This window comes from Carassius carassius, chromosome 36 (genome assembly GCF_963082965.1).
Source record: "Carassius carassius chromosome 36, fCarCar2.1, whole genome shotgun sequence".
Lineage (NCBI taxonomy): Eukaryota > Metazoa > Chordata > Actinopteri > Cypriniformes > Cyprinidae > Carassius > Carassius carassius.
In genome coordinates this window covers 15,582,641-15,610,454 of record NC_081790.1, presented here as the reverse complement: position 1 = coordinate 15,610,454, position 27,814 = coordinate 15,582,641, and the positions used below count along the sequence as shown (strand labels likewise).

At 36.0% G+C, this 27,814-nt stretch overlaps 1 protein-coding gene across 1 annotated transcript in view; it reads right to left on the bottom strand.

Annotated features, from left to right (window-relative positions):
• Positions 1–27,814, bottom strand: part of LOC132117285 (pyruvate carboxylase, mitochondrial-like) — a 148,680-nt gene that overhangs the window by 106,704 nt on the left and 14,162 nt on the right. The window contains exons 8-9 of the mRNA XM_059526462.1: positions 16,873–16,991; positions 23–185 (exon numbers count right to left, since the gene is read on the bottom strand). Coding sequence (XP_059382445.1) covers positions 23–185; positions 16,873–16,991 — 282 coding nt within the window. The remainder of the gene's footprint in view (positions 1–22; positions 186–16,872; positions 16,992–27,814) is intronic.

Here is a 27,814-nt window from a genome sequence, read left to right as displayed (position 1 = left end):
TGAATGTAGGATGTTAACCTACCTCCAATCTTCCCGTGTCAGGCTGGAAGCCACGTGCCGGGTCCTCCGTGGTCACTCGGCACTGGATGGCATAACCATTGATCCGTATCTTGTCCTGTTTCAAGCCTAGCTCGGGCAGGCTGCGACCTTCACACACTCTCAGCTGAGCGTGTACCAGATCCACACTGGATGAGAAAGACATAGAGAAAAACAGAGACAGAGGTTATATTGCATTTGGTAAACAAAAAAAACCACATCCTGCCATGGGCCCCACAGCCATAAAGATCACATCAAACCCCAACACTTTATTGCTCCAAATGAATGCACGTTATCAGACCAGACCCCTTGCTTCAGTGATCTGGAATCACAACAGACTCACTCAAACTCAACTGCTTGACATTCCAGCAGGGGGAAAACCGTCGAGGCAGCATTCACCACAGTGAGGTGACAATGCGCAAGATGTCTGCTTGCTCCAATAACTTCTATTAGACCGGCATGACAACTAGCAATCCGCTTCATAACACTGCACAAAGAGTAGGATGAGGGGATTGTAGAAGGAAACGAGCAAGTCACTCAGCGACATACAAACAGGAAATGCCTGCTAGATTCATGGCTAACAGCTAGCGCCTGATCCGGCCTCAATAGCTTCACAATTAAATCACTCCCTCAGCTCAACTGAATGAACCAGGCTTTTCCGGGGCTGATTGGTTACATTTGGCTGAATCTGCCATCTTATTGGATAAGTGCTTTCCCTGGTGTAAAGTTGGATTTATTAAGAGCCATATAAATCACTCTGATATATTTACTCACCCTAGATTTACCGAACTCATTTCTCATGTCCCACAATTCCTAATACTCATATATCAGGTCAATTGCATTCTTACAGACGCAAAGAGGAGTGGACTGGGTTGACTCTAATGGGAGAAAAGATGCATATACTAGCGAACAGAAATGCTATGAATCTGCAGGCTTTTGTTGGAAATCAATGCTGGCGTGTACGGGAAACGCTACAAGGTATTTATTCCACATTACTAATGTTTGTCTCACCATATATCAGAAGGAATAAAAGGCATTCAAAAGGCTAAAACTTTATGATGAATGAATAATCAAATGAAAAAGTGCGTGTGCGAGACAGAACCTGAAAGCACCAGGGGGTCTGAAAATATTTTTAACCAATAAAAGAAAAGTGAGATCGTATTTGCCTTCATGCTGTGCATCAATAATTTATGCTACAAAGTGTCTGCCTTTTTTATCTCCAGCAAGGAGGTATTTAGAAATTGTGGGATTTCTCGAAAGCCGACATATATACTGCACAGCATGCTTTCGATAACATTGCGGCAACACATTCATATGCACATACACACATGGTGATGGCAAAGGCAATATATTTGCACAGCTCTCAACATTATCTGGCTAGGCCTCATTAATTTTTTAACAATGGTATAAACAGGCTCTGAATATTGCACGCATACGTCTTTATGACACTGCTGTCTAATGCTAACATTTCTCACATGAACTCTGGTCATTATAGCTGCAAGCTGAAATAATTACCAAATGAAACATCAAAATCAGCTTAATGGATTATCCCTATCATTTTCATCATGTAAATACTCCAGCAGATCTGGAATTGTTAAAATGACATTCATCAGATGATTTATTTGGGATCAGAGCAGCAAACAATAAGGTTGCAAGTTGAATTAAAACTAGGTGAAACAACTGATCAAGACACTTAACCCATAAAAACTGTCCCTGCAGTTACTCAACTGACAAGGCAAGTCAGTGTGGATGAGCTAAAATGCTTAAGACATTAATTCTGCATTCAAAAGCTTTAAAAGCTGTTCTTAGTAACGCTATGTTAGCATTAATGTTAGGTTATCTTTCAGAAACCCACCAAACAAACTTAAAACTAAGGCTTATATGTACTTCAATGTATTTATTTTTGGATTCAGAAGTATTCGCTTATGCTTTCATGCAACCTCCATTTACTCACAAAACTTATTTTTCCTTATTTGCCCATCACACAGAATGTCAACACAATCTGATATATAAATAATACAACTGTCATATCAAATATTTATTATAAACTGAGAAATCTAGAACTGAATTTAAATTAAGAATGAATTGAGAATAAAGAATGGGCTTATCTGACGGTTTAGACAAATAAATATGCAACTTTGAAACCTTATAAAAGAAAAGAAGTTTATTTGTAAAATGAATCTCTTTGTTCTGTCAGGAAGACATTTTTCTTTTAAAGAAACACACACACAAAACAAATCAGATGTTAACTTTAACACTTTTAACACATTTATAATAAACAATATTCCTGCAATACTCCATTTAAAAAAAATCTGAAGAGACTATTTAAGCCAATAACTAGGGAATTTGCAAAAAAAAAACAGCTCTTAAAAGTTGTTTACTTACAAAGTTGTCTCAAGACCCAAGAGTGTATAATCAATGCATAATCTATTTAGCAGTTTGGCTTTTCAGAGCTAGACAAGAAGAAGAATCTGCAGCAGTGAAAACTACTCATAAAATCACAGCCATAAGGGGCCACTGACCCAGTCTCAAGGGCACAATGTTCACTTCCACGCTCTCTCGCTCAAGCTTCTCCAGACTATATGCATCTATACTGCACCCATAGCAATACTTACTCCAAGCAATCCATGCCTAGAAGCTACAATGACTTCCATAATAATGCAAAACATTATTAAAAACTCAAAAAGATAACTGCAATATTAAATGAACAGGCTCTGATTCAGCAAACATGCATCGCCTACCAAACTTCCCAAAATATACAATACCCTGATCTGCTATAGATCCAGAAGAGATTTTAATATTTGTTTCACAACTAACCTGTTTTTAAAGCATCAGAATGAGATGAGAATGCACTAATAGTGGCATTTTAAGCAATGACTCATCTGTCTGTGACTCTTTTTTTCCTGGCATTTAAATCCCAGGCAACGGTGCATTATATGGGATAATACAATAGACTACGGCTGATAAATCAACCATTTCTTAAAAGTGTATCATCAACGTCTTCAATCTTCAACTGTATGGCAATCTGAACTGTTAGGCAGAAGGGTTGAAGAGTGGTTGTTCTATGTCTTTTGCCATAGAAGTGTCAATATTCAATATTCTGAAATAAGCTTAATGTGATTTGTATTCAAGAAGAATAAGTGGCAGCTGAATCAACATACATATACATACATAAATATACATACACACACACACACACACACACACACACACACACAGACACAGACACAGTATATGTGTTTGTTTGTGCTTTTATATATACACAGTTGTGTAAACATAAATACGTTACTCAGCAGTGCTGAACAGGAGTTAAATAATTATGATATAACTACTGTATCATATATATGATATTTACAAATATTACATTATATACTGACATTATTACTTTCAACATGACACTAAACTGCAATAAAAAAACTTCAGAAAAGGGGTTGAATAATTAATTGCAGTTTTATATTACTCAGCAAGGATAATTTGTTAGGTCTGTTGTTTGAGGATCAACAAAGGATGTTGATTCAGGAACATGTATCACATGAATGGATCACAGTGCTGGTCAATGCCTTCTGAAACATTACATTTCACAAAAAAATAACACTACCACACTTCCTACTCCCTAACTGCCATCGTGTACCCTTCAAATCTCCAGACACCACTGCATTTAAGCAGCCTACAGTCAGACAGATGAGAAAGAGTGAGAGAGTGCTGAAGAGAGACACAAACAATGAAGACTGGGAGCAGTAGACAGACAAAACAAGAGAGCAGAGAGAAAAAGGAGGACAGCAGAAAAGAGGCGACTGCAGTGAGCAGCATGAGAATGGTGATGGAAGCTGCTCAGTGATGAGGTGGGGGAGCCATGTTAATATATTCAGTCTGATTCGCTATTCCATTTTAATTGCCAAAGCCAGGCAGCAGCATATGCAGAAATTATGTGGGAGTGGAACAATCCCAGTCAGTAATACAACACAGACTGAGCCCCTGAGTGACAGTGTGTTGTTGTGTGATTGACTGTGTGTGTGTGTGTGTGTCTGTGTGTGTTCTTCCACAATGTTTAATATCTTCCAATGCTCCTGAATAGTATCCAACCAGAATTTAAAGAAATCAACAAATGACGACACTTGAGTATCCAAGACTCGAGACAGTCAAAGTCTGATGTGTGACAATATTCCCTCATCAATATCTCTTCTAAATTTTGTTGACCCACTTCTAAGTTTGACTATGTATAAACACACACTTTTTAATTTTAACATAATATAATGACTGAATACATGATTGATATATTCCGTTTTTTTCTCTACCCGTGTATAAAGGTTCAAGGGTAGAAAATGGTACGAATAATTAAATACAAATTTTTAATTTTTAAATGTAAAAGAAAGAAAGTTATTTAATAATTGTAAATGGCTAAACATTTTATATATATATAATTTTAATGTTTAAAAAAAATGATAATTCTACAATATATTAATAATATATTTTTGTCAATATTATTATTTACGATATTAACAATAACAAAAACCTTTTCATTTTAATGTCATATACTGATCATTTTCATTTTAAATGTCATTTACCGATTTAATTACTGATATTACAATATTATAAAAGTTTAAGGACAAAAAAAATGGAACAAATCACTTATAGATATATATAGATGTCAATTAATTTTAGTAGTTAACATTTTAGTATATAAATTAACATTTTAATAATAATGACTATTAATTAACATCAATATACCGGTAGTATTAAAATTAAAACAATATTATCTACTGTGTTGGGGAAAGTTACTTTTAAAAGTAATGCCTTACAATATTGCGTTACTCCCTAAAAAGTAACTAAATACGTTACTTAGTTACTTTTTATGGAAAGTAATGCGTTACATTACTTTTGCGTTACTTTCACGTTACTTTTTAAATATGAGCAGGGCTTGATTGTTTTTAATATAAGAAGTTCTATTTATAGCAAATGTAAAAGCCCTTTCACACCAAAAGGTGCAATGAATAAACCTCAGGCTGAAGGAAAAGTAAATTCACGTCCGTACAGTAGAACACAGGAGAAGAAGGTTCAACACTCTTCAGCAATAAAAAAAAAACAATGAAGCACAATTGTTAGTTTATCTAAAGTCATTTTTTAATTATTAGTATGGTTGAACTGGATCATTAAAGGTCAGCAGCAAAGACACTGTTAATAAAATGGGAATAGATACATTTGTGTTATTTAATATATTTAGTTATTGCAGGTTTGCGTCATATTCTGAGTTTGCATTTCACTGTTTTGATTAATTTTGATGAATACTAAATCTGTTTGTTTTTTTTGTTTTTTTGTGAGTGGGATGAATTAATGCACATTCACATTTAGTCTAGAACTACAGTAACATGTTCACACAGCGCACACAACGCCTCCATACTTCCGATTTCTCCCAATATGGGAACAGGAGGCTTGTCAGTCAAAAAATGGGAATACAAAGTAACTGGCATTACTTTTTTGAAAAAGTAACTCAGATATTTTCTTGTAAATTAAAAAGTAATGTGTTACTTTACTAGTTACTTGAAAAAAGTAATCTGATTACGTAACTCGCGTTACTTGTAATGCATTACCCCAAACATTGATTTTACATGCACATACATACCTACCAGAGACTCTAAATCTTTAACTTGCAGTCAGAGTCAAGTCTGAAGTCTTTATCGCTGGAGTATGAGTCAAGTCCCAAGTCTTTGGTCACAGTCAGAGTCGAGTCGCAAATCATTTAATGGCTCGCTAAAAAAAATCCCATTCATAATCCTCATGTATTGAAATCTTCCAATTAATGAAGCTGTTTTATAGGCTATAGAGAACATATATAATCTATGATCTGCTTTGTTAAAAAAAAGAGGTGTTAAGGTTAATGTACATCCAGCCTGTTATTTATAGGCTTTGTTTTAATCCATTACCATGTTAAATATGCTTTTCTATAATCCAATTCTATAATAAGTGTCCGATCTACCATGACACATAAGAAAATAAGTGACACAGATATTACATACATTCAATTAAAGTTCCAATTAAAGATAGTAAGAAAAATAACTATTTGCAGCACTGTTTTTTTTCTGCTGTTTTAGTTAAAATAATTATAATTTTGCTGATCACATTGTTTCTGTTGTTGACAAAATAACTGCAACATCGCAGATCATAAACTTGGCCCTGGCGCATGCCAGAAAGAGACAGAATGTGCACGGAGCTGAAAAGTCTTGCATAAAGCGCATTTGGCTTTAGATAAAAATACTTGAGTATATAGTGCTGAAAGATATTTGCCATAAACGACCCTGAGCACTTGTTTTGTGATCTGCTCCGCTGTTTTGACTTGCTGCTCACTTGGTGCTGCTGTTACGGTTCGTGGTCAGGATGGATGCCAGGGTGCAGATGCAGTCCGCCTTTTGAATATCAGTTATATAAGTATCTAAGGATAAAAGAGTAGAGTTGCTTTTAAAAAATTCACAACTCCTCTTCCTCTAATCAAATCTGGAGTAATTTCAGGTCGAGTTTGAAGTCAAGTGTGAAGTCTATAAAAATATGACTTGAGTGTGACTCGAGTCTGAGTCACTAACTCGAGTTCCCATCTCTGACACCTACATACACAAATCGACAGCTGGAAAGCACAACAGATAGATCAAACAATAGCTAGACGACAGAACAACACAGCAACATCTAGAAAGTAATACGGAATTAAAGAGCAACAGAGCGATAGAGCAATAGTTAGAAAGGAAAACAGAATGACAGAGCGACAGCTAGAAAGGATGACAGAATGAAAGAGCAAAAGAGAGACAGCTAGAAAGGATGAAAGAATAGAGCAACACAGCGACAGCTAGAAAGGATGACAGAATAACAGAGCGACAACTAGAAAGGATGAAAGAATAACAGATCAACACAGCGACAGCTAGAAAGGATGACAGAATAACAGAGTGACAGCTAGAAAGGATGACAGAATGACAGAGCAACAGCTAGAAAGGATGACAGAATAACAGAGTGACAGCTAGAAAGGATGACAGAATGACAGAGCGACAGCTAGAAAGGATGACAGAATAACAGAGTGACAACTAGAAAGGATGACAGAATAACAGAGTGACAGCTAGAAAGGATGACAGAATGACAGAGCGACAGCTAGAAAGGATGACAGAATGACAAAGCGACAGCTAGAAAGGATGACAGAATGACAGAGCGACAGCTAGAAAGGATGACAATGACAGAGCAACAGCTAGAAAGGATGACAGAATAACAGAGCGACAGCTAGAAAGGATGACAGAATAACAGAGTGACAGCTAGAAAGGATGACAGAATAACAGAGTGACAGCTAGAAAGGATGACAGAATGACAGAGTGACAGCTAGAAAGGATGACAGAATGACAGAGCGACAGCTAGAAAGGATGACAGAATGACAGAGCGACAGCTAGAAAGGATGACAGAATAACAGAGTGACAACTAGAAAGGATGACAGAATGACAGAGCAACAGCTAGAAAGGATGACAGAATAACAGAGTGACAGCTAGAAAGGATGACAATGACAGAGCAACAGCTAGAAAGGATGACAATGACAGAGCAACAGCTAGAAAGCATGACAGAATGACAGAGTGACAGCTAGAAAGGATGACAGAATAACAGAGTGACAGCTAGAAAGGATGACAGAATAACAGAGTGACAGCTAGAAAGGATGACAATGACAGAGCAACAGCTAGAAAGGATGACAGAATAACAGAGTGACAGCTAGAAAGGATGACAATGACAGAGCAACAGCTAGAAAGGATGACAGAATAACAGAGTGACAGCTAGAAAGGATGACAGAATGACAGAGTGACAGCTAGAAAGGATGACAATGACAGAGCAACAGCTAGAAAGCATGACAGAATGACAGAGTGACAGCTAGAAAGGATGACAGAATGACAGAGTGACAGCTAGAAAGGATGACAGAATAACAGAGTGACAGCTAGAAAGGATGACAATGACAGAGCAACAGCTAGAAAGGATGACAGAATAACAGAGTGACAGCTAGAAAGGATGACAATGACAGAGCAACAGCTAGAAAGGATGACAGAATAACAGAGTGACAGCTAGAAAGGATGACAGAATGACAGAGTGACAGCTAGAAAGGATGACAATGACAGAGCAACAGCTAGAAAGCATGACAGAATGACAGAGTGACAGCTAGAAAGGATGACAGAATAACAGAGTGACAGCTAGAAAGGATGACAATGACAGAGCAACAGCTAGAAAGGATGACAGAATAACAGAGTGACAGCTAGAAAGGATGACAGAATGACAGAGTGACAGCTAGAAAGGATGACAGAATAACAGAGTGACAGCTAGAAAGGATGACAGAATAACAGAGCAACAGCTAGAAAGGATAACAGAATAACAGAGCATCAGCTAGAAAGACAGAATGACAGAGCAACTGAGTGGCAGCTAGAAAGGATGACTGAATGACAGAGCGACAGCTAGAAAGGATGACTGAATGACAGAGCGACAGCTAGAAAGGATGACTGAATGACAGAGCGACAGCTAGAAAGGATGACTGAATGACAGAGCGACAACTAGAAAGGATGACTGAATGACAGAGCAACAGAGCAACAGCTAGAAAGGATGACAGAACAACACAGAGATAGCTAGAAAGGATGACAGAGTGACAGAGCAAAAGAGCAACAGCTAGAAAGGAAGACAGAACGACAGAGCAACAGCTATAAAGGATGACAGTACAACAGAGCAACAGCTAGAAAAGACATAAGAGCGACAGTTAGAAAGGATGACAGAACAACAGAGAGTGACAGCTTGAAAAGGAGGACAAAATGATAAAACAACAGCTAGAAAGGATAACAGAATTACATAGATAGAATGAAAGCTTAATAGACAGACAGATAGACTTATGGACATACAAAGGACAATCGAGCGACCACTCAAATTAAATAAATCTCATCTTTTCACACAAATGTCTGGGTCTGATTTCAGTGTTTAATATTTCTTCCAGTCTGCGGAGAAATAACATCAGAAGAGCACAGTTGAGCCCCTGTACAGATTAACGGGAACACTGTCCCTCAGTCTTATCTCTGGTCAGAAGCGTGTGCAGGTGTCGGGTCCAACCAGCCTGTTTAAACAGCATCATTACACACCACTGTTGACAAAGTGCTTGAGCCGATCAGCCTATTGTTACCTGCTGCTAAGGAAGAACACACTGAACTCCTGGAGAGGGATTCTGGCACGGATCAAGTCTCTGTCATCACATAGAGGGCTCTCAAGGGCCTCCTAGGAACGCTCGTTTTTTTTATCTGCTCCATTCAGAGCCAAATCAGAAAGGACAGAAGCTTTACACATCAATACCACAACAAATCCAAACAAGTAAAATCACATTGACAGTAAACAGCACTCCATTATCTGATGCAAAACTACACAAGCAAAAGGTCATAAGACCAAACCCACAAAGGACTGAAATCAGCCATGGAGAGAGCGCAATGGGTTAGTGTGGGTAGTCCACATTCAGTAAAAAATAAAAAATAAAAGAAAGAAAGAAAATAACAACCTCACATACATCAGATTCTTTCCTCCTACACCATTCCCCTTAAATTCATATTGGACCTTTAATTACCAAGTCTTCTCTCCAGCTAACTTTCACCCTTAAAACTTTTGGCATTTTGCACGTCCCGTAATGATCTATTCCATTAGTTGGCCATCCATTAAAAAGTAAATAAATACGCTTGCAGAAAACACACTACAACAATGCACTAATGTCTCAGCCTGTTCTCCTGTTAGGTGAGAAAGGTTCATCCGCCTCATTCATCTTGCTTCTCTCTCTCAGTGTCTATTTCCTCTCTCTCTCCTGCACTTTCATCACTCTGTCTTTCCAAGCCCCCTAATGCCCTTGTCCAATCTCTTCCCTGCAAAAATGGACCAATACAAATGAGCAGCTGCAATTTAGCAACAACCCAAAGTAATTAGAAACCCATTACCAGGGTCACCTAGAGACAGTGCACCCACACACACACTATCACAAAGGACATGCACTCTCTCACACACACACAGAAAACAAACATGAATGCAGAATAAGCGTGAAAAGTCACGGCATAACTGCACAGCTGTGAGGCGTGGAAGGAGGCAGTGAGTAAAGAATTGAAGCACTCAATCAACTCTTCGCCATGCACTTGCTGGCTTCTGCATAATCAAGGAGAAATGTGGAGAGTAGTCTTGCGTAGCCAGAATTTTGAGCATCAGCATCAAGTCTGGTCCACGCAGAAGCTTGTTCTGGTCAAAGGGTCAGGCTCATTTTAATTTAATTAAAAATGTAATTTAACTAAAATGTTAATTTAATTTAATTGTAGAAAATCTATTTAATTTAATGTAATAAAATTTATCATATCAGCTATTTATTAATTTGCACCAGTGTTTGAATAGTTAACTAAAACTTTTACAACTTGTTGAAATAAAGCAATCCTGCAGAAATCCTGTAGAATTCAACTAATCCGATCATCATATATATATATATATATATATATATATATATATATATATATATATATATATATGTATACATACACACACACACACACACACACACATACATACATACACACATACATATATATATTAGTGGTGGGCCGTTATTGGCGTTAACATGCTATTTTAACAGGAGACTCTTATCGGGCGCTAAAAAATTCTCAAATTTGGGTTGAGAGCTGGGTCTATACTACGTGAGCTATGATGACTTTCACCCTGATATTTTAGCGCAGATGTATACCTAGTCGAATCTGTAGGGGGCCAGAACGAGTCTTTAAACCTGTGTGTATGCCTACTGTGAAATTACCACATCAAACATGACGTGCTAACATGGATGCAGCTGAATTTTTTTCTAGATTAATTCCAAGATTAAAGTAAAATTAATCTAGATTAAAAAAAATGTATCTATGCCCACCGCTATATATATATATATATATATATATATATATATATATATATATATATATATATATATATATATATATATATATATATAGCTGAAGAGACATTTAAAACGCTAATAATAATTTAAAAAAGCATAAAATTACAAAAACCTAAAAAGAAAGAAACTGAAAACATAAAAAAATACAGTAATATAAATAATATTAAAACAATGCTGATTAGCATATGGGTGTTTCTGCAACTATGGGCACTTTTAAGTCCCAGCAGTGACATTTTTTGATTTATGTTAAAATTTGTCATATGATGCTTTATAAATATATTCACAGTGTCATTACACACATTGACAAAAAACTTAATGATTAGTGTGATTTAAAGGGGACCTATTATGTAAATTTCACCTTCACTGTTTGGACATAAATGTGTGTTTGCAGTGTGTGTACACAACCACCCTATATTGATAAACATCCACCAAGTCTTTTTTCTTTTTAATCCTCATAAATAATAAGCAGTGTCTCCCACCGACCTGTTTTCAGCATTGCTGCTAATGTGACATCACATTAGCCACAGGCCGTGCCCACGATAGTTGACACTGCCGTTTTAACATAGAACCGCCGTAGCTCTCTCCATTTACTCCCAAAATTTGAGCCACTGAAGACGAGGTGGATTAATTTTGTTTTTGAAGAAAATGCTCCCTCAACTCAACTGAAATTACTTTATGTCTGCGCGAATCATTTGACAGCAGACTGCTTTGTTAATCAGGGTCAGTATAAAGCTATTCTCGCATAGACTGAAGGTCTGGAATCTATGGTAGCTTTCATTGGCCAAGGCCCGTCCATGAGGCCGTTTGACAGACATGTTTAAACCAGCACAGTTTTTTAAATATCTGAAAGTACACTCTTAACATCAGTCAGTCAAGCATTATAATAATCAAATATTATTTAATAAAATAACTTTAGTAATTAGAAATAAACTTGATAACCATGTTTGAATGCATATTAGCCATTTTAACTTAACATTTTAACTGGACTGGTGGTGGTGCTTTTTTTTGGTCATTCAGTATTTCTGTAAAAAATCAAATTGGGAAAAAAAACACTTAAGATAATAATGATATGAATTCTACTAGTAAGAACTATAAAACACCCTAAGGATTAATGAGCTGCTGGAATTATGAATATTTTTGTATTATTTTTGAATATTTTTGTGGTAACGTCCACTGCGGGACTGTGGCGCTGGCGCTGCCTCGGTTACGCCGCTTGCCGCATGATGAAGAGGCTCACGCACAGCCATAGGCGAGAGGGTTGCCCCACGGTTGCAGCTTTCTCTCATTTTGGGGGCGTTTTGTGCAGTTGGGCGATTCCACCCAGAACATAAATTCAAACTGAAAAACCTGTTAAATCCAAGTGGAAAGGTTCTACATCTGTATTTATTTTTTGTTTTACAATTGTTTTGTTTTCTTTGGGAATCCTGTTAGCACTTTATTTTTCATAGATATTAAGCAGATGTAATTCTTTTGTTCAGCTCAAAATCTTATGACATTGTATGTCACAATTGTAAACTTAAGCTGTGAACCTTTAAAGCAGGGTCTAAAAATATATATGGTCTTTTTATAAAATACATTTTATATTATACATTTAACTGAAGGATCCTGCAAGCACTTTTATTTTTCCCCATTTACTCATAGTGCACAAAAAGGGGTTCAATAACGTTGAATGTTACAAGGACTGATTATTACAAATGCAGATCACACTGTGTTCTGGTTAAACAATTTTTATTTATTTATTTATTGCTAAGGTTTGCATATTGTGGTGTATTCTAAATGACAGCTTTCCTTACATTATATACTATTCCTAAAATAAGAAATATCCCAATATATCGTCTTGCTTACAGTATCGCAACATATCGTATAGCAACTCCGGTATTGTGATACACATCGTATCGCCAGATTCTTGGCAATACACAGCCCTACTTTTTATATGCATTACAGACTCTGATGGTTAAAGTTGAAATTCTCAGCAGCTGATTTTTCCAAATTTTTGGAGAGTCCGTAGTTGCAGAAACACCCACATTATATGCATGTTGTTTAATATAATGTAATATAACAATTTATTATTACCATAGTATATTATTTTATTTTATATTATATTCCCAAATGCCCTTCATCTGCTTATTTAAGTTTTTAAAAAAAATTATGTGTTAATTATATAATGTAATGTAAAATTAGACATATAAAATTAAATAATATAAATCTAAATTAATAAAATAAATCAAGCAAATATCATTAATACTACTAATAATAAAATTACTGTTAAAAATATTACTTTTGAAATATACTGTAAAAGATTTAATGCTCAACTGAATGGCTATTTATTTAGTTTCAGAATATATTGTAGAGCTGCAGCTATGCAAAGCTTATACAAGCTAACGATTAGTCATTGATTTAAGGCATTTTTTTAATATTAATTTATGATATTAATTTACTCTGTTGTCATATTTATTGCTCTGCACTTTCAGAGGGCTGTGGGACACAACATAATAGAGCCCATCACTTGCCTAAAATCTTTAAAACAGAATATGTAGACTATGACTTACACCAACATAAGCCTGCATATGACATTTATGAGCTAATGTACCGCTCTCATTCGACCCCAATATATTATACTATAACAGATTTTATTATACTGTAATAAATGTTGATACCAGAATCAGACTTTCTTCTGGTGTGAAATGAGAATAACTTATTTTCTCTTGTCTGCTGCCTTTATGCCACAGTTTAGGATAGTTGCTAATGAAAAGAGCCAATTAGGTTGAATCTTGCCTTTTTTTAACCAATATTCATTAGAAACTAGACAGACTGTAAATTGTCCAAGTAAATGATCGTGAAGCAATAAACCAGAACTGACAGGAACAGATTAGAACTAACCAGCTGTGTTTTTCCACCAACTATAACTGTGGTCAGCTGTCTTATTACGGTCCTAAGACTTTCTGACCCAAAGGAATGACACAAAGATGGAGGAGATAACAAATTATAAAAAACATGATGGGTAATTATGGGCAGCTGGCATATTTTATTACCTTGCCAGTGGCATGGAGCGACAGAGTGGCAGAGGGTAATTGATCTTAATTACTGTGCCCAAATGAAGGTCATATCACCGACACAGAGAATGAGACTGGGGGACAGACGAAAGACCAGCTGCATACAAATATACAGCTGAATATGATTGTCTCAGGATCAACAATACACACACCAGAGATTAAGGCGAACGTAATTGGCAGGAAGGGTCAGGAGGAATAAGGCTCTTTTTACTGGAGTCTGAAATGGCTCGTCACAAAAGAGAACCTATTTTTCCAGCTCTTTCGTCTTGCTTTAAAGGCCTACACACACACACACACACAGGAAACCAACTGAAAAAGCATTCATGACATTTGCATGCTTTAATAAACCCATCTGACTGCTTCAAAAGCAAAATACAAGCTAAATGATAATGCAAATTTCAGTCAACTTAATGGTATGCAAGAGAGTGGTGTACTATTAGCAAAAATATTGCAAAAATGTATATTAAAAATATAAACTATTGTTTAAAAGTTTGGGGTCAGTAACTATTTCTTCAAAAAATGCTTTTATTCAGCCAAGACAAATTGATCAAAAGCGGCACTAATGACATTTAGAATATTCTAAAAGAGATGTTTTCAAATAAATGCTGTTCTTTTAAAATTTCTATTTATCAAAGAATCTAAATCCTAGTAAATCAAAGTATCCAAATCAAGTATTTTGTTTCAAGAAAAATATTAAGCAGCACAACGGTTTTCAAATTTCACAATAAGAAATATTTCTTGAGCACAAATCAACATATTAAAAAGATTTATGAAGGATCTTGTGACACTGAAGACTGGAGTAATGGCCTTTCGAAATTCAGCTTTGCCATCCCAGTAATTAAATATTTAGTTTATATTTTAATAATGTTTCACAATATTGCTGTCCTGATGAGAATAAAAAATGTATTTTAAAAATGTAAAGAAAATAACTTTATATAACCTTTTTTGCTGTTTTATGGGTTTCTGTCAGCACAGATTAATTTATTTGTATTATACTTTATATTTGTTTCCCACATTTTTTTTAATAGACAAACTATTTATTTATTTTTTATCTCAAAAATAATCTATCCAGTATAAACTTTCTGTACCCTTCATTATGGCGACACATTTTTGCTATTAAGTACTATCTTATTAGCTTGCCTATTATTAATATTGCTGTTTATTTGTACTTATTATAAAGTACATATTCTGTATGACCATATTCTACATCCCTAATAACTATTAATAAACAGTAATCAGTTTACGGAGTTTACAGAGTCAAAAGTCATTGTTAATACTTAACTGGACCTTAAAATAAGGTGACCAAACCTTTCTAAAGTCAAAATATTTCCAGTCCAGATTTTTCTGATGCTGACTTCTTAATTTTGGATTATGAAAATAGAAATAATTTGTACAACATAAATATACATGCTGAAAAGAGTGAGAAGGACAGGCATTGGACCCAACATGATGCACATGGTGTGATCAGACTGGTCAAGTTTAATATCTGAAGCGTAAGTGTGAAGACTTTATCCCGGAGCAGCATAAAAGGCAGTGAGTTAGCAGAGCAGGTGGGGTGTAGAGTGACTCAGTATGAGGAACAGAAGGTGGCTGCTGGTGAAGGTCTTGGCATACAAGCCCAACTGCTGGCTAGAGAGCTGGAAATCAAGTTCATTACAGTCATATGCGCTTCCAAGGCCTCTCGCTCTGAGCTGGGTTGCCACGCGATGCCAATTGCAAGCTGACAGCTTCAATTTTATGCGACAAGATGGACATTTATAATGAATGGAGCCCTGGTACGTCTGCACAGGCAGTCACGCTCCACGAATTCAGAAAAGTCAGAACCAGCAGCAAAGATGGAAAATTGTCCAGAGAGGTTAGAATCACACGTATTCATCCAAGAGTGCATGTGTACAAACTTACAATTTTGACACATTAATGAATCCTTTGAGCTTTTAAATTAGCTTTTCTTTTTTTCTTTCAGCCCAATATTAATTGAGTCCATATTTAAAAAAAAATGTGCTGACATCATGTGTTAGAAGAATCACCTTTCCCCCACCTATATATTTAGTCTAGCACATTTAACCTCTCCCTTCTGTGTCTTTTGCCTCTGGGATGAAAAAGATAACAACAAACCACTTTCCTCCTCTCCAAGGCGCTCTTCTATGTGAGCTTCTTACTAAAATGAGGAAGGATGCGTTTCAGATACAAGCCCACTCAGAATCTTACAGGTTTCAAAGGGTCTAAGATGATGATATCTTTGCACTTATTATCATGTTTTTTTTTTTCCCAACACGGACATTTTAAGAGCCGTAGTACAATACAAATTTTGAGTGTTAATTAGAGTTATGGGGCTGCTGTACATCGCCCCACATTTATGCAAGTTTAATTGCATTTGGCCACACAAAATGTCTTAATAAATGTCAAGGAATATTTAGCGGAGTCATTAGTTTGTGAAAAAAAGCATACCTTCTCAGAATCTAAATGTCAGACAGTCAGGTGGTTAAAAACGGAACCATTATGCATTTTGTTAACACTTGGTTTTGTGTAAAAAAAATATTATATATATATATATATATATATATATATATATATATATATATATATATATATATATATATATATATATATATATATATATATTCATATATATATATATGAGGCTCAGATATGTCAAGTATGGCATAAAAAATGAATGATGAATTAAAAAGATTTTTACATATATATATATATATATATATACACACACACACACACAGTAAAATCAATGAGACACACTGCAACATTACTGACTGATTTGTAATTTTCAAACCATTCTTTTTCAGAGACAGATCCATTCAGAGACAGAGAGACACTCACTCTGTGATCTCCTCAGTAACCGTGTGCTCCACCTGCAGACGGGAGTTGACCTCGATGAAGTAATGTTTACCGTGTTTATCCACCAGGAACTCCACTGTGCCTGCGTTCTCATAACCGACCTGAGGAAAGAGATAGAACCGACTGAGTTATGATAATTACAAACTTTTCAAATTTTCACAGGCACAATTTGCATCCTCATGAAAAATAAAATAAAAAATACTATGAAATAAAAAAAAATTACAAAAACATTATTTCAATTTGGCACATGGTGTGATGACCGAGTTTTGTAGTAAATAATCTTTAAAGGGATAGTTCACCTAAAACTATAAAACACAAAACTATTTCTAAAAAAATTTAAAATCTTGTCAATTACTCACCCTCATATTTTTCCAAACCCATAAGAACTTTGTTCATCTTTAAAACACAAATTAAGATATTTTTGATGAAATCCGAGAGCTTTCTGACCCTGGATAGACAGCAATGCAACTGACACAGCCCACCTGAGTTCTACATCAGAATTCCAGCTTGTGCGTCGTAGTACTTTTGTGAATGCACGTCGAAGACAGAAACAGAAGAGCAGAAATAGTTTAATAAAATGTATACTTTTGTTTTCTTTGCGCACAAAAAGTATTCTTATAGCTTTATATAAAATGACGGTTGAACCACTGTTGTCGCATGGACTATTTTTAACGATTAAGTTCTTACGAGTTTGGAATGACATGAGGATAGGGCTGGGTATTGTAAAAAAAAAAATAAAAAATACCAATACCTTGACTTTGATACCGGTTCCTGAACGACACTTTTTAATCAATACCATTTTTATGAAATCAATTTGAACAAGATTACATTATCTAAAAAAACGTTGTTTTAAGTTTTTCAGCTTGTTGAGGTTTATACAAACTCAAAGACTCACCTCCTAAGCCACTGCACAAAGGAAAAAAATTTAACCAACACAAATTTTAATAAAGCTCAAATAGTCTTGTTAACACATCTGTTAGGCTACAATTACATTTACTAGTGCGTGTTCGCATTAAAAAAAACATTGCTCATGATCAGAATCATGATTTCTATTATTTTCCACTGGTTTCCTGATGAGCATTAGCAGCTTCCAGCGCTGTCTGCCTGTTTTCTCTCTTCTATGATCGCTGCTCTGACTCTTTAATTTCAGCAACCTTACATAGACAAAACACACATTAAACGGCAATCGGAATTTATTACAAATATTCAATGGTGGTTTAAAGTGAGTTTTGAGTAAAAGCAGAATATAAATCGTATTTATTGTCTTATGTAGTATGATGCTATAGTTTGCATGAATGGACACATAACATGCTTTCGGTCATCTAGTATTTATGAACGGACATCTGCATATGATCAGAACTCCATGCAGCTCCTGCACGCTCCATTGGAAATGAATGACTTCTGGTATTTCGCTTGGCGTTTGTCGGAGAAAGTGGAAATGCCAGTATATGATGAGGATCGTTTTCATATTAAAACAAAAACACACCAGTGTAAATGTATCGTTACATCTAAAGGGGCCAGGGTGCATTCACATGACAGCCTCACATGTGTGACACATCTCAGAGTGTAACCAGTGTAAACTAGTAGGTTTGTGTCGACTTGACGAGGACTGACTGTGCAGATCGATCAGTGTATTAGATGAGAGCTATGGAGAGCAGACTGCAAACATTGATCGATCTGCACCATGCCTCTAGTTAAACACACCAGCTAGTGCTGCGGGCTTATTGGCTCACTGACGCTGATGAGATTTACCCCTTGGGTTTCTTTAAATTTGGTACCGAACGACGAGACTCAATGGTATCAAGGCAATTTGGTTGGTGCCTATAAAGTATCGAACTCTACCCCCTTCATGAGGGTTAGTAATTATTGATAGAATTTTCATTTTTGGGTGAAATATCCCTTGGAATGGCTGAATTAGATATTAAGTGTGCCCCAATAAAATATTTACAGAGGTAATCAAAATTTCTTCCAAACCACCACAGGTACTAGATGATATTCAAAAATTGTGTGCATAATAGGAGTTAAACCCCTCTTATATCCATATAAAAAACATTTAGGCTTACATTTTATATTAGTTTCCACTTAAAGTTTATATTTTGTGAAGATACAAGCAATGAAGCAGTTGAGATTTGTGAAAGTTGGACATGCTTGTATATATCCAACTTTATATGAAGAGCTGGGTGATGATAAATTTGGATTTTTCAACAAAAGCAGTTGAGATTTGCTATACTCTGTAGTATATATTGCTTTACAGGAGTATGTACGTAAATGTATGTGAATAAAGTTGGATATAACGTCTATATTTGTCTACCTCAGAAGGTCAAACTTAACATTATACATGCCATTTAGTTTGTCATTTGTTTTATTAGGGTGACTGTTGCATCCTTATTACCTGACTCACATGACTGAACACAGTTTGAAAGACCTGTGTAATTTTGTTAAAAGCAATAAACTTTAAATGGAAAAAAGTATAGTTTGTGTTAAATAAATGTGTTTGTCAATAAATAACTTAATAATTGCGCTTGACAGATGCATTCAAAAGATACAGTATATACAGTACAGACCAAAAGTTTGGACACACCTTCTCATTCAAAGAGTTTTCTTTATTTTTATGACTATGAAAATTGTAGAGTCACACTGAAGGCATCAAGGGCTATTTGACCAAGAAGGAGAGTGATGGGGTGCTGCGCCAGATGACCTGGCCTCCACAGTCACCGGACCTGAACCCAATCGAGATGGTTTAGGGGTGAGCTGGACCGCAGACAGAAGGCAAAAGGGCCAACAAGTGCTAAGCATCTCTCGGGGAACTCCTTCAAGACTTTTGGAAGACCATTTCAGGTGACTACCTCTTGAAGCTCATCAAGAGAATGCCAAGAGTGTGCAAAGCAGTAATCAAAGCAAAAGGTGGCTACTTTGAAGAACCTAGAATATGACATATTTTCAGTTGTTTCACACTTTTTTGTTATGTATATAATTCCATATATAATTCCACAAGTGTTAATTCATAGTTTTGATGCCTTCGGTGTGAATCTACAATTTTCATAGTCATGAAAATAAAGAAAACTCTTTGAATGAGAAGGTGTGTCCAAACTTTTGGTCTGTACTGTATATATTTACAACAAACTACTTCCATACTGATTTCTGTTAGATAATAGCTTATCCAAAAATTCTCTCTACAAGGAAAACTGGATGTCTCTTTAATGGGACACCAAATGCTAAAAATGCAACTACAAACAAATCAAAATAAACAATTATAGAATCTCATGAAAAAAGGTCTCAGTTGCTGTTTTTTTAATGCTTATTCTTTACATTTTTTAAACTGTGGCTAATACCAAGTTACCACATTTTTATGCAGCAATAATAGTCAACTATGATATATTTTTGTGGAAATTATGGTTCCTTGTGGTAAGGATGGATTATTGGAAAGGCAGCAAGACAGCAGGTTGCCTCTTACTAGGCCATGTCTTGACACACACACCACATAAAGCCCAATAGGGGATCTATAATCCCGTCCCCAAATTTCGCAGAAGTGCAATCCAATTCGTCCTTAGCCCTGTCACAGCTGCCAAATTTACTAATGCAACACGTTTGGATACACACTGCCTCGCTCACACACACAGACGTGTAGTGTTCGGAAAGTAAAGCATCCTTGATAACTGGCTGCCAACACATACCAAGATCAAACAACCAACCCTTCAAATTCCTGGCTGATATTCATACTCACACCCGCTCGAAAATCTTGCAAGCCCTGTGAGACCGCGAGAAGACATGAAGACTTTACACTTAGACTTGAGTACATCAATCATTCTCAGCACTTTCTCTCTCACACACAAACACACACACACACACACACTGAAATACAGTGAGCAGATTAAAACTATTAGACCGTCGCAATGAAAGAGATGAAACTAAACAAGACGGTGCACAATGCCCACCAGAAGAAAGGTACAGACAGGAGATTAATTGGGTAAAATAAGAAGATGAAAGGATGGAGAGCAAGAGAGAGGAGGACAGATGGCATTCCACTGAGAGGACTAAAGAGGGTGAGAAAGAAGGAGGGAGAGAAATGAGTAATTATGAGTTTCACAGCTTGATACAATTTCTAATTACTTCACAACATCCATAGAATAAACAGGGTCTGCCGGTGCCGGAAGTCAATGACAAAAGACAGAAGAGGTCAAAGAGGGAGGGGTGTGGAGTTGGTTTTCATTTAAGAGTCAATTTATGGATTTATGACTGACAGAAGAAGAGAGAAACAGACAAGGGGGAGTTTTTTTCTTTTCTTTTTTTTTTACAGCAGGGTATAGGGTATAATCAACTAAAACATTTTTACAGATATAAGTGTTTCCAGAAAGTAAAAAGTAATTTAATATTTTCCTTATCTACCTTTAATATATGTGAGTGCACAATCTTAATCCTTACTTCCAAATAGGGGTGTGCGATATCATGATTTTTGACCATGAATGATTAAAAATGTCTCCACGATCTTTGTTGCAGTACAGTTCCAGTTCTGACACCTCTGTCTCAATATACTATACAACGCAACATACATTTACAGTACATCACATGTTAACTCAGCAGTAGAGTTACACTCACGGGACACTGCACTTATTCGCAATCACAAAAGTACATTATTTGCATGTTTTAAAGCCTTGCAGGTTAAACATTTAATCTGTGTGCTGTTCTGATATGCGCTTTTTTTTTTGAGCGCATACATGAAGCAAACAACACTTTATTACTAAACTAAGTTATATTTCACATTTCATTGTGCTAATACAAGGGCTGCACGATTAATCGAATGCAATTAATGGCAATTGTCATCCACATTTTGTCAGTAAAGCCAGTTCTGTGATTAGTAGTAAATCTCCAACTGCTTTCAGGTGGAGCAGCATTTACTACACAGAGCTGTAGTTCTCTGACAAGCTATGCAAAATCGCATTCATAATTGCAGACGATATAAATCGCAGTATTATGAAATCAATGAAATCAACTGCAATAATGACAGTGGTTTGTGTATTTTTCTCAGTGAACTATGGCTCTGTGTACCGGTAGTAAATGCTGCTCCATCTGAGAGCATTATAGACTGAGATAATAACTGCTGAAAACTCATTTTTTAATTTATAAACTTTAAACTTTTAAATTTTAAACGGTTATATTATTTCACAATGTTTTCACTGTAACATTTATTTTTTCACTTTTATTTTATACATATATACACTTAACATATAAAAACATCACATTATTGAACCCAAATGTCATTGTAGCTCCATATTATTTTCCATCACAAAAAAGAATAGAGATCTTAGGCAGAACTTCTCTCAGATAAAGAAAGTGGATTGTGATTTTATACTGCCAAGCTCTAAATAGGGGAAAAAAGCAAAATAACTTCATAAAAGCAGTGATTACCACTTGTGTGGTTATATTGAAGTCTTCTGAAGTCATTAAAGGTCACGTTTTTCGTGCTTTTTTGAAGCTTAGATTGTGTTTAGAGTGTGCAATGTAACTTGTGTTCATGTTTTCACGTGTAAAAAAACACAATATTTTTCACACAATTCACCTATCTGTACACCGCTGTTTTCACTCTCATAAAAACGGGCTGATGACTTCCTTGTTCTATAAAGTCCCTCCTTCAGAAATACGTAACGAGTTCTGATTGTGCCAACGGTTCCTGTGTTGTGATTCGACACCAGCTTAGAGCACGCTGCCCTCCTGGAAACGCGATTGGGCTAGTTTTGAGAAGCAAGTGGGCATGATTTGTTTTGAAAAACTGGCAATCCTTATCTGAACTAAATTGTAACCATTGATCTCCAAGTACAGCGTCCCTGGGAAGGCCAAACAAAAATGATTGGACTCAGAGATGAAAATAACAGCGCAACAAGACCACGCCCCTTTTTTGTGAATTCATGTGGGCGGAGGTTAGTCAAAAAACTGTTTTAGTGATGTCATTACTGCAGGAACTAGAGGGATGTAGTCCAAACGGGTCGTTTTTTGTAGGCGAATTCTGTAAAATAACATATCGAGCTTGGCATTGAACTTTGAGCTTTAGAATTTTACCGATATTATTTATACTCAACAACAACAACAACAACAACATTACACACTAACTAAAGTTTGAAACATGGGATCACAAAGAACGGGACCTTTAAGATATTGATATTGCTTTGTGTGAGGAACAGTCTGAAAAATGTCTCATTGTTTACTAATAATGTCTCCTCTAGTGGAGCCATTAAACTCTCACATGACATGAGAAAAATCACTACCATTTCACACCAACAATGTCAAACTTAGTTAATTAACTTATTTTTTTAGAGGTGTGAAGGGGAACGTGGTTTGTATGAGTCACATGTACCACTTCAGCTAAATCACTTCATGTCATAGTGTCAAATCTATTTTCCTTGTATTCAAAACATACGCTCTACCATTCAGGTCTGTTCTTGTGTTTTACATAAAAATGAAAAAATGGTGTTGGTATGAAAATTGACCAAATTTGCAATTTTGTCAATAATTCCTTTTTTCACCTTTCCTATTTTTGTTGCACCAAAAACAGCAGCTCAGAAATTCTGACTAACACTCTGAATAATGTGAAATATGAGAGGAAGGGTAAATGATATTCGGGTGAACTATTCCTTTACACAATTTTTTTATAGATTCGGTTACATCCTTGCATGAAAGAGATCGAGAGCGTAGTGAGAGTGAGAAAACTGATTCTGACAAGCAAAGAACAACTTATGCAATCACTGAAGTTAAATAGCCTTATGTAAATACCCTCATCTTTTACTGATGATTAGCAGCAAAGACGCTTTGTTCACAATCAAACTCAGCATGCCTCAAACCCATGCAAACGGGGTTTATAACAGTGAGTGTAGAGTGTGGGTCTGAAAGCACATCAAGTCTGTGATCCCCAACCTGAGCTTCAGGCACTGTGGGTAGAGCAGCTGTCTCCATGGCAACAGCTGCCATAAAACAAAAAAAAAAAGGAAAACACGTTAAAACAGGAAAGATGCTTCTGTCACGTTAATACCATTTAACTCCTCATCCTGATGTCTTACCAGCACATAAAAAAGCTGTAACAGCTACCACAACAATATAAACAGCACCCCAAGAAGAACAAGGTTGCCGAAATGTGCATAATGTAATTGGTGAAGAGAGTCGTCTCGCATATTCCTCCCTCCATGACAACTCGGTTAACCGTTTAACAGGGATCCGACAAAAAGGACAAATTAACAAGGCTGCCCATCATGGGGTCAACACAGAGAACTGAACAACAACAACAACAACATATAAAAAAAACTATTAAGAGGAAGCCCTCGGAGAACAGAAAGGAACAAAATGACAGACATCCTGCACAGGAGAACAAAAAAAATGAAAATAAAAAGAGAGCATGAAATGGCGATAGCTCTGAAGGTCAGAGAGAAGATCGCCACATCCTCGCTTTTCATTAGTTAGGACATGGGTGAGATGTCTCATAACTCTGTAGAATGTAGTCGAATCATCCTATAAACAGATGCTATCTGTTATATATAAATTAAATTAAATAAATATAAGGGTTATATAGGGTTAATTATATATTACAATGGAAATCAAGAAAAACAATATTATGCATTTTTTATCTAAATTTTTTTTTTTTCGATTTTAATTGACAGTGTATTATTATAAAGACTTGAAGTTGTGTTCTTAGGTTATGCACAATAAATGATTGAAAATAAATAAACAGTCATAATGGCATCATCATCCTCCTTTACGAAAGTAAACTCGACTAATTAAAGTCCACTAATGTTTATATAGATTTATGATTAGGATGCATCATAAGATGTCAGCTCTGTTACCAAGTTTGTATTTGTAAACATTAGTATTAAATATTTCAAATCAACACCTCGTTTTTAAAACTTTAAGCATATTTAACTGGCAAAACGATCAACCCTGTTGCGTTTCGAAAGACATAATTAATATTTTAGTTGACAATTAAAGGTTTTTATTTCCATTTTAATTTTTAAAGTAAACATACAAACAAAATAAAGTATCATTTATCATTAAGTTGTTTTCTTAAAATCAACCCCGTCAATATTCCTTCCCTTTTAAAGTAACAAATTATACCCCAAAAATAAATAAATAGATTCTGATACTGGCATCACCATCCTTTAGGCCGGCAACCTTCAGTGATTTAAGTCACTCATTTTATGATTTCATCTTATTTTTAATTTTGTCAGTGAATAGGGCACAAGCTTACACATCAACTCTGTTACCAAAGTATAAATTTGTAGGCCTCAGTATTAAATTCTCCATGATTTGCACTGTAGTTTCATAAGAATCACAACCATAGTATATTTCACAACCAAACATAATTAACTGGCAAAACCATCAACCCTGCTACCATCAAATCTGATACATTTCAATTATTCATTAAATTATTATAATAGATTAATGTATAAATTTGGCTCATTGAAACTGCTTATATTTGTCACACTACATGGCTAAAACAATACCAAATATCTGAAAGAAACCAAAAAAAGTCACCTGTCTCATGGAACGGCCCAGTTATTCTTACGGCTACTGCTGGAAACTCTTTAACATCTGCTAAAGGTCAGTTCAAGTCATGTTTGCCCCAATATGAAGAACGGGAAACATTATCACACGTGACATTTCCATTTCTGTGACACCCGGTCCTAATGATTAAACATGATGGTGAAAGGCCATTTCGCTCTTACTGAATTACATGAAACTTCTACCATGCTTCCAAAAATGGTATTAAACAATTAAGAGAGCCAGGGAGAACTTTCTCTGACATTTAAGACAGAGCGTGAGAGAACAAAGGAATACATCCCACTGCTCTTAAGAGAAAAGCTGTACTCAGCAGAAAGAAATGAGATTGAGGGGAGCTTCAAGCGTCTAAGGGAACATGTCAAAAGCTCAAATGAGGTTTTAATGCTTGCTCTGAGAAATCTGAAAGCCTGGCCATCTTCTCCATTTCCCTCGTCCATATGATAGAACAGATGGAGGAGAGATTTTAGCTCACGCACTCTCTTCAGCTTTCTCTCGCTCTTCCTTCAAGTTCCCTCACTTCTTATACAGACACACACACACACAATATTCCATATCTCTTGCTCGCACACGTGCACACACATAAATGCTAATGCATTCATATTCTCCAGAACACATAACAACTGACAGCAGAGAGTCCAGAAGGGGTGAAAGACAGGTGACAATCGCTGTATTTTATCTGTACGTGCGTCTGTTGAATTCAGAAGTGGGTCGTCGAAAGGAACTCTACGCCGATAACACACTCAATGAATCTTTACAGTGTGGCAGATGATTCCAGACTCTCCAAATATAATCATTCATGTTTATTCAGGAACTCTATATCTAAAACTGCTAGGTATTAAAAATGTAAACGTGTTTGACATTACTTGGAAAAATCTACCAAGTGTAAGGTCTTTCATGAATAGTCAGAAGCTTTATTTATACTACTCAAGAAATGTCAGGTTTGTGATTCATCAGACTGACACAAACTCTGCAAGGCAGACGTGCAATTGCGCACATAGAGGGACGTGGTGTATCTGTGCGTGGACATGATTACACACGCTCGCACAAACAAGTCAACAGAAATTGCAAAAACTGCTGCCAACCATGAAATGAACTCCATTTGAGTGTAAAGTGGGTTAACAGATAAACATAAGAGGGGTTCTGGGTCCACTTGGGAAAATTAGTGAATTTTGCTCACACTGAACCTTGATGCTACACTGTATATCGCAAGTTTGAATCTGAAATCCTGCTCCCTTTATTCCATTTTCTGTCTTCCCTTGGAATGGTTCACACAAATATGAAAATTTGATCATCTTTTACTCACCCTCATGTCATGCATGACTCTTCTGTGGAACAAAAAAGATGAGATTTCAAAAACCTTTAGGGTCCAAAACAACATTGGACCCCATTAACACCAGCACAGTTTCACAGAAGAAAGTTTGTAATGACATGAGGGTTAGTAAGGTTTAACTACCCCTTTAATATGATTAAAATTACAAATAAAAAAAAAAGCATTAAACACAAAAGATGTAGCATTTTCAAGCAATTCTTCTACTACAGACGAGAGAAGTCAATTCAGTCTCTACACAGTCTGGGAGTAATTCATCTTTCCCCTTCAAAAGCAGGCTACAATATACTCTTTTTCTGAGCTCAGAAGGACTCTTTCGCTCATGAAGTCAGATCATCGGCACAGGCACATGTCAATAGTCAGTCAATAAAGCTCTCTCTTCATATACAGCCCTCAACTGTCACTTAGGACGTCAAATATAAACCCACTGGAGCACTAAAGATGAAGAACACAACAGAGGACACATGGTTTCCATTTACATTAATGCATTTGACATTTTTATCCAAAATGACTTCGCAAATCGCACATATACACGTGTCCTCAATGGCATTTGATCACAGACGCAGCAAAAAGCTCCTGTCAAGAAATCACTCTTTTGATTTTGAGCTAACTGTCAGTTTGACTTGCGTTTTCTGGTTGTATGCTATAGTGGTGTTATAAAAGAAAAATTTGACATCTGCCTTAAAAAATAAGTTAATGATCAATATTATGAGAGCATGCGATGCCATCTGCTATATTTTCAGAAAAGCCATTGCTCGTACATGGAAGTCCTGAGTTGGTTCCTTTAAATTGAATAAATCAGAATTTATGCAAGAATTTGTTACACCAGTATTTTTTTTCCCTCTTCCAAATCTTTTAATAAATCATATGTCAGCCTTCGTTCCCAGACGAACAAGTAATAATCGGTAAGGACACCAACATTTGCTCCCAGGTAATTGAGCTTTACTAAGGTAACGTTAATTCATTTAAGTATTGATGCAGGTCAAAGCAGAGTTCATAGTGCCTGCGAGCATTCTGTAGAACAGTTCTGTGCAGTTAACACTAATGCGATCAGAT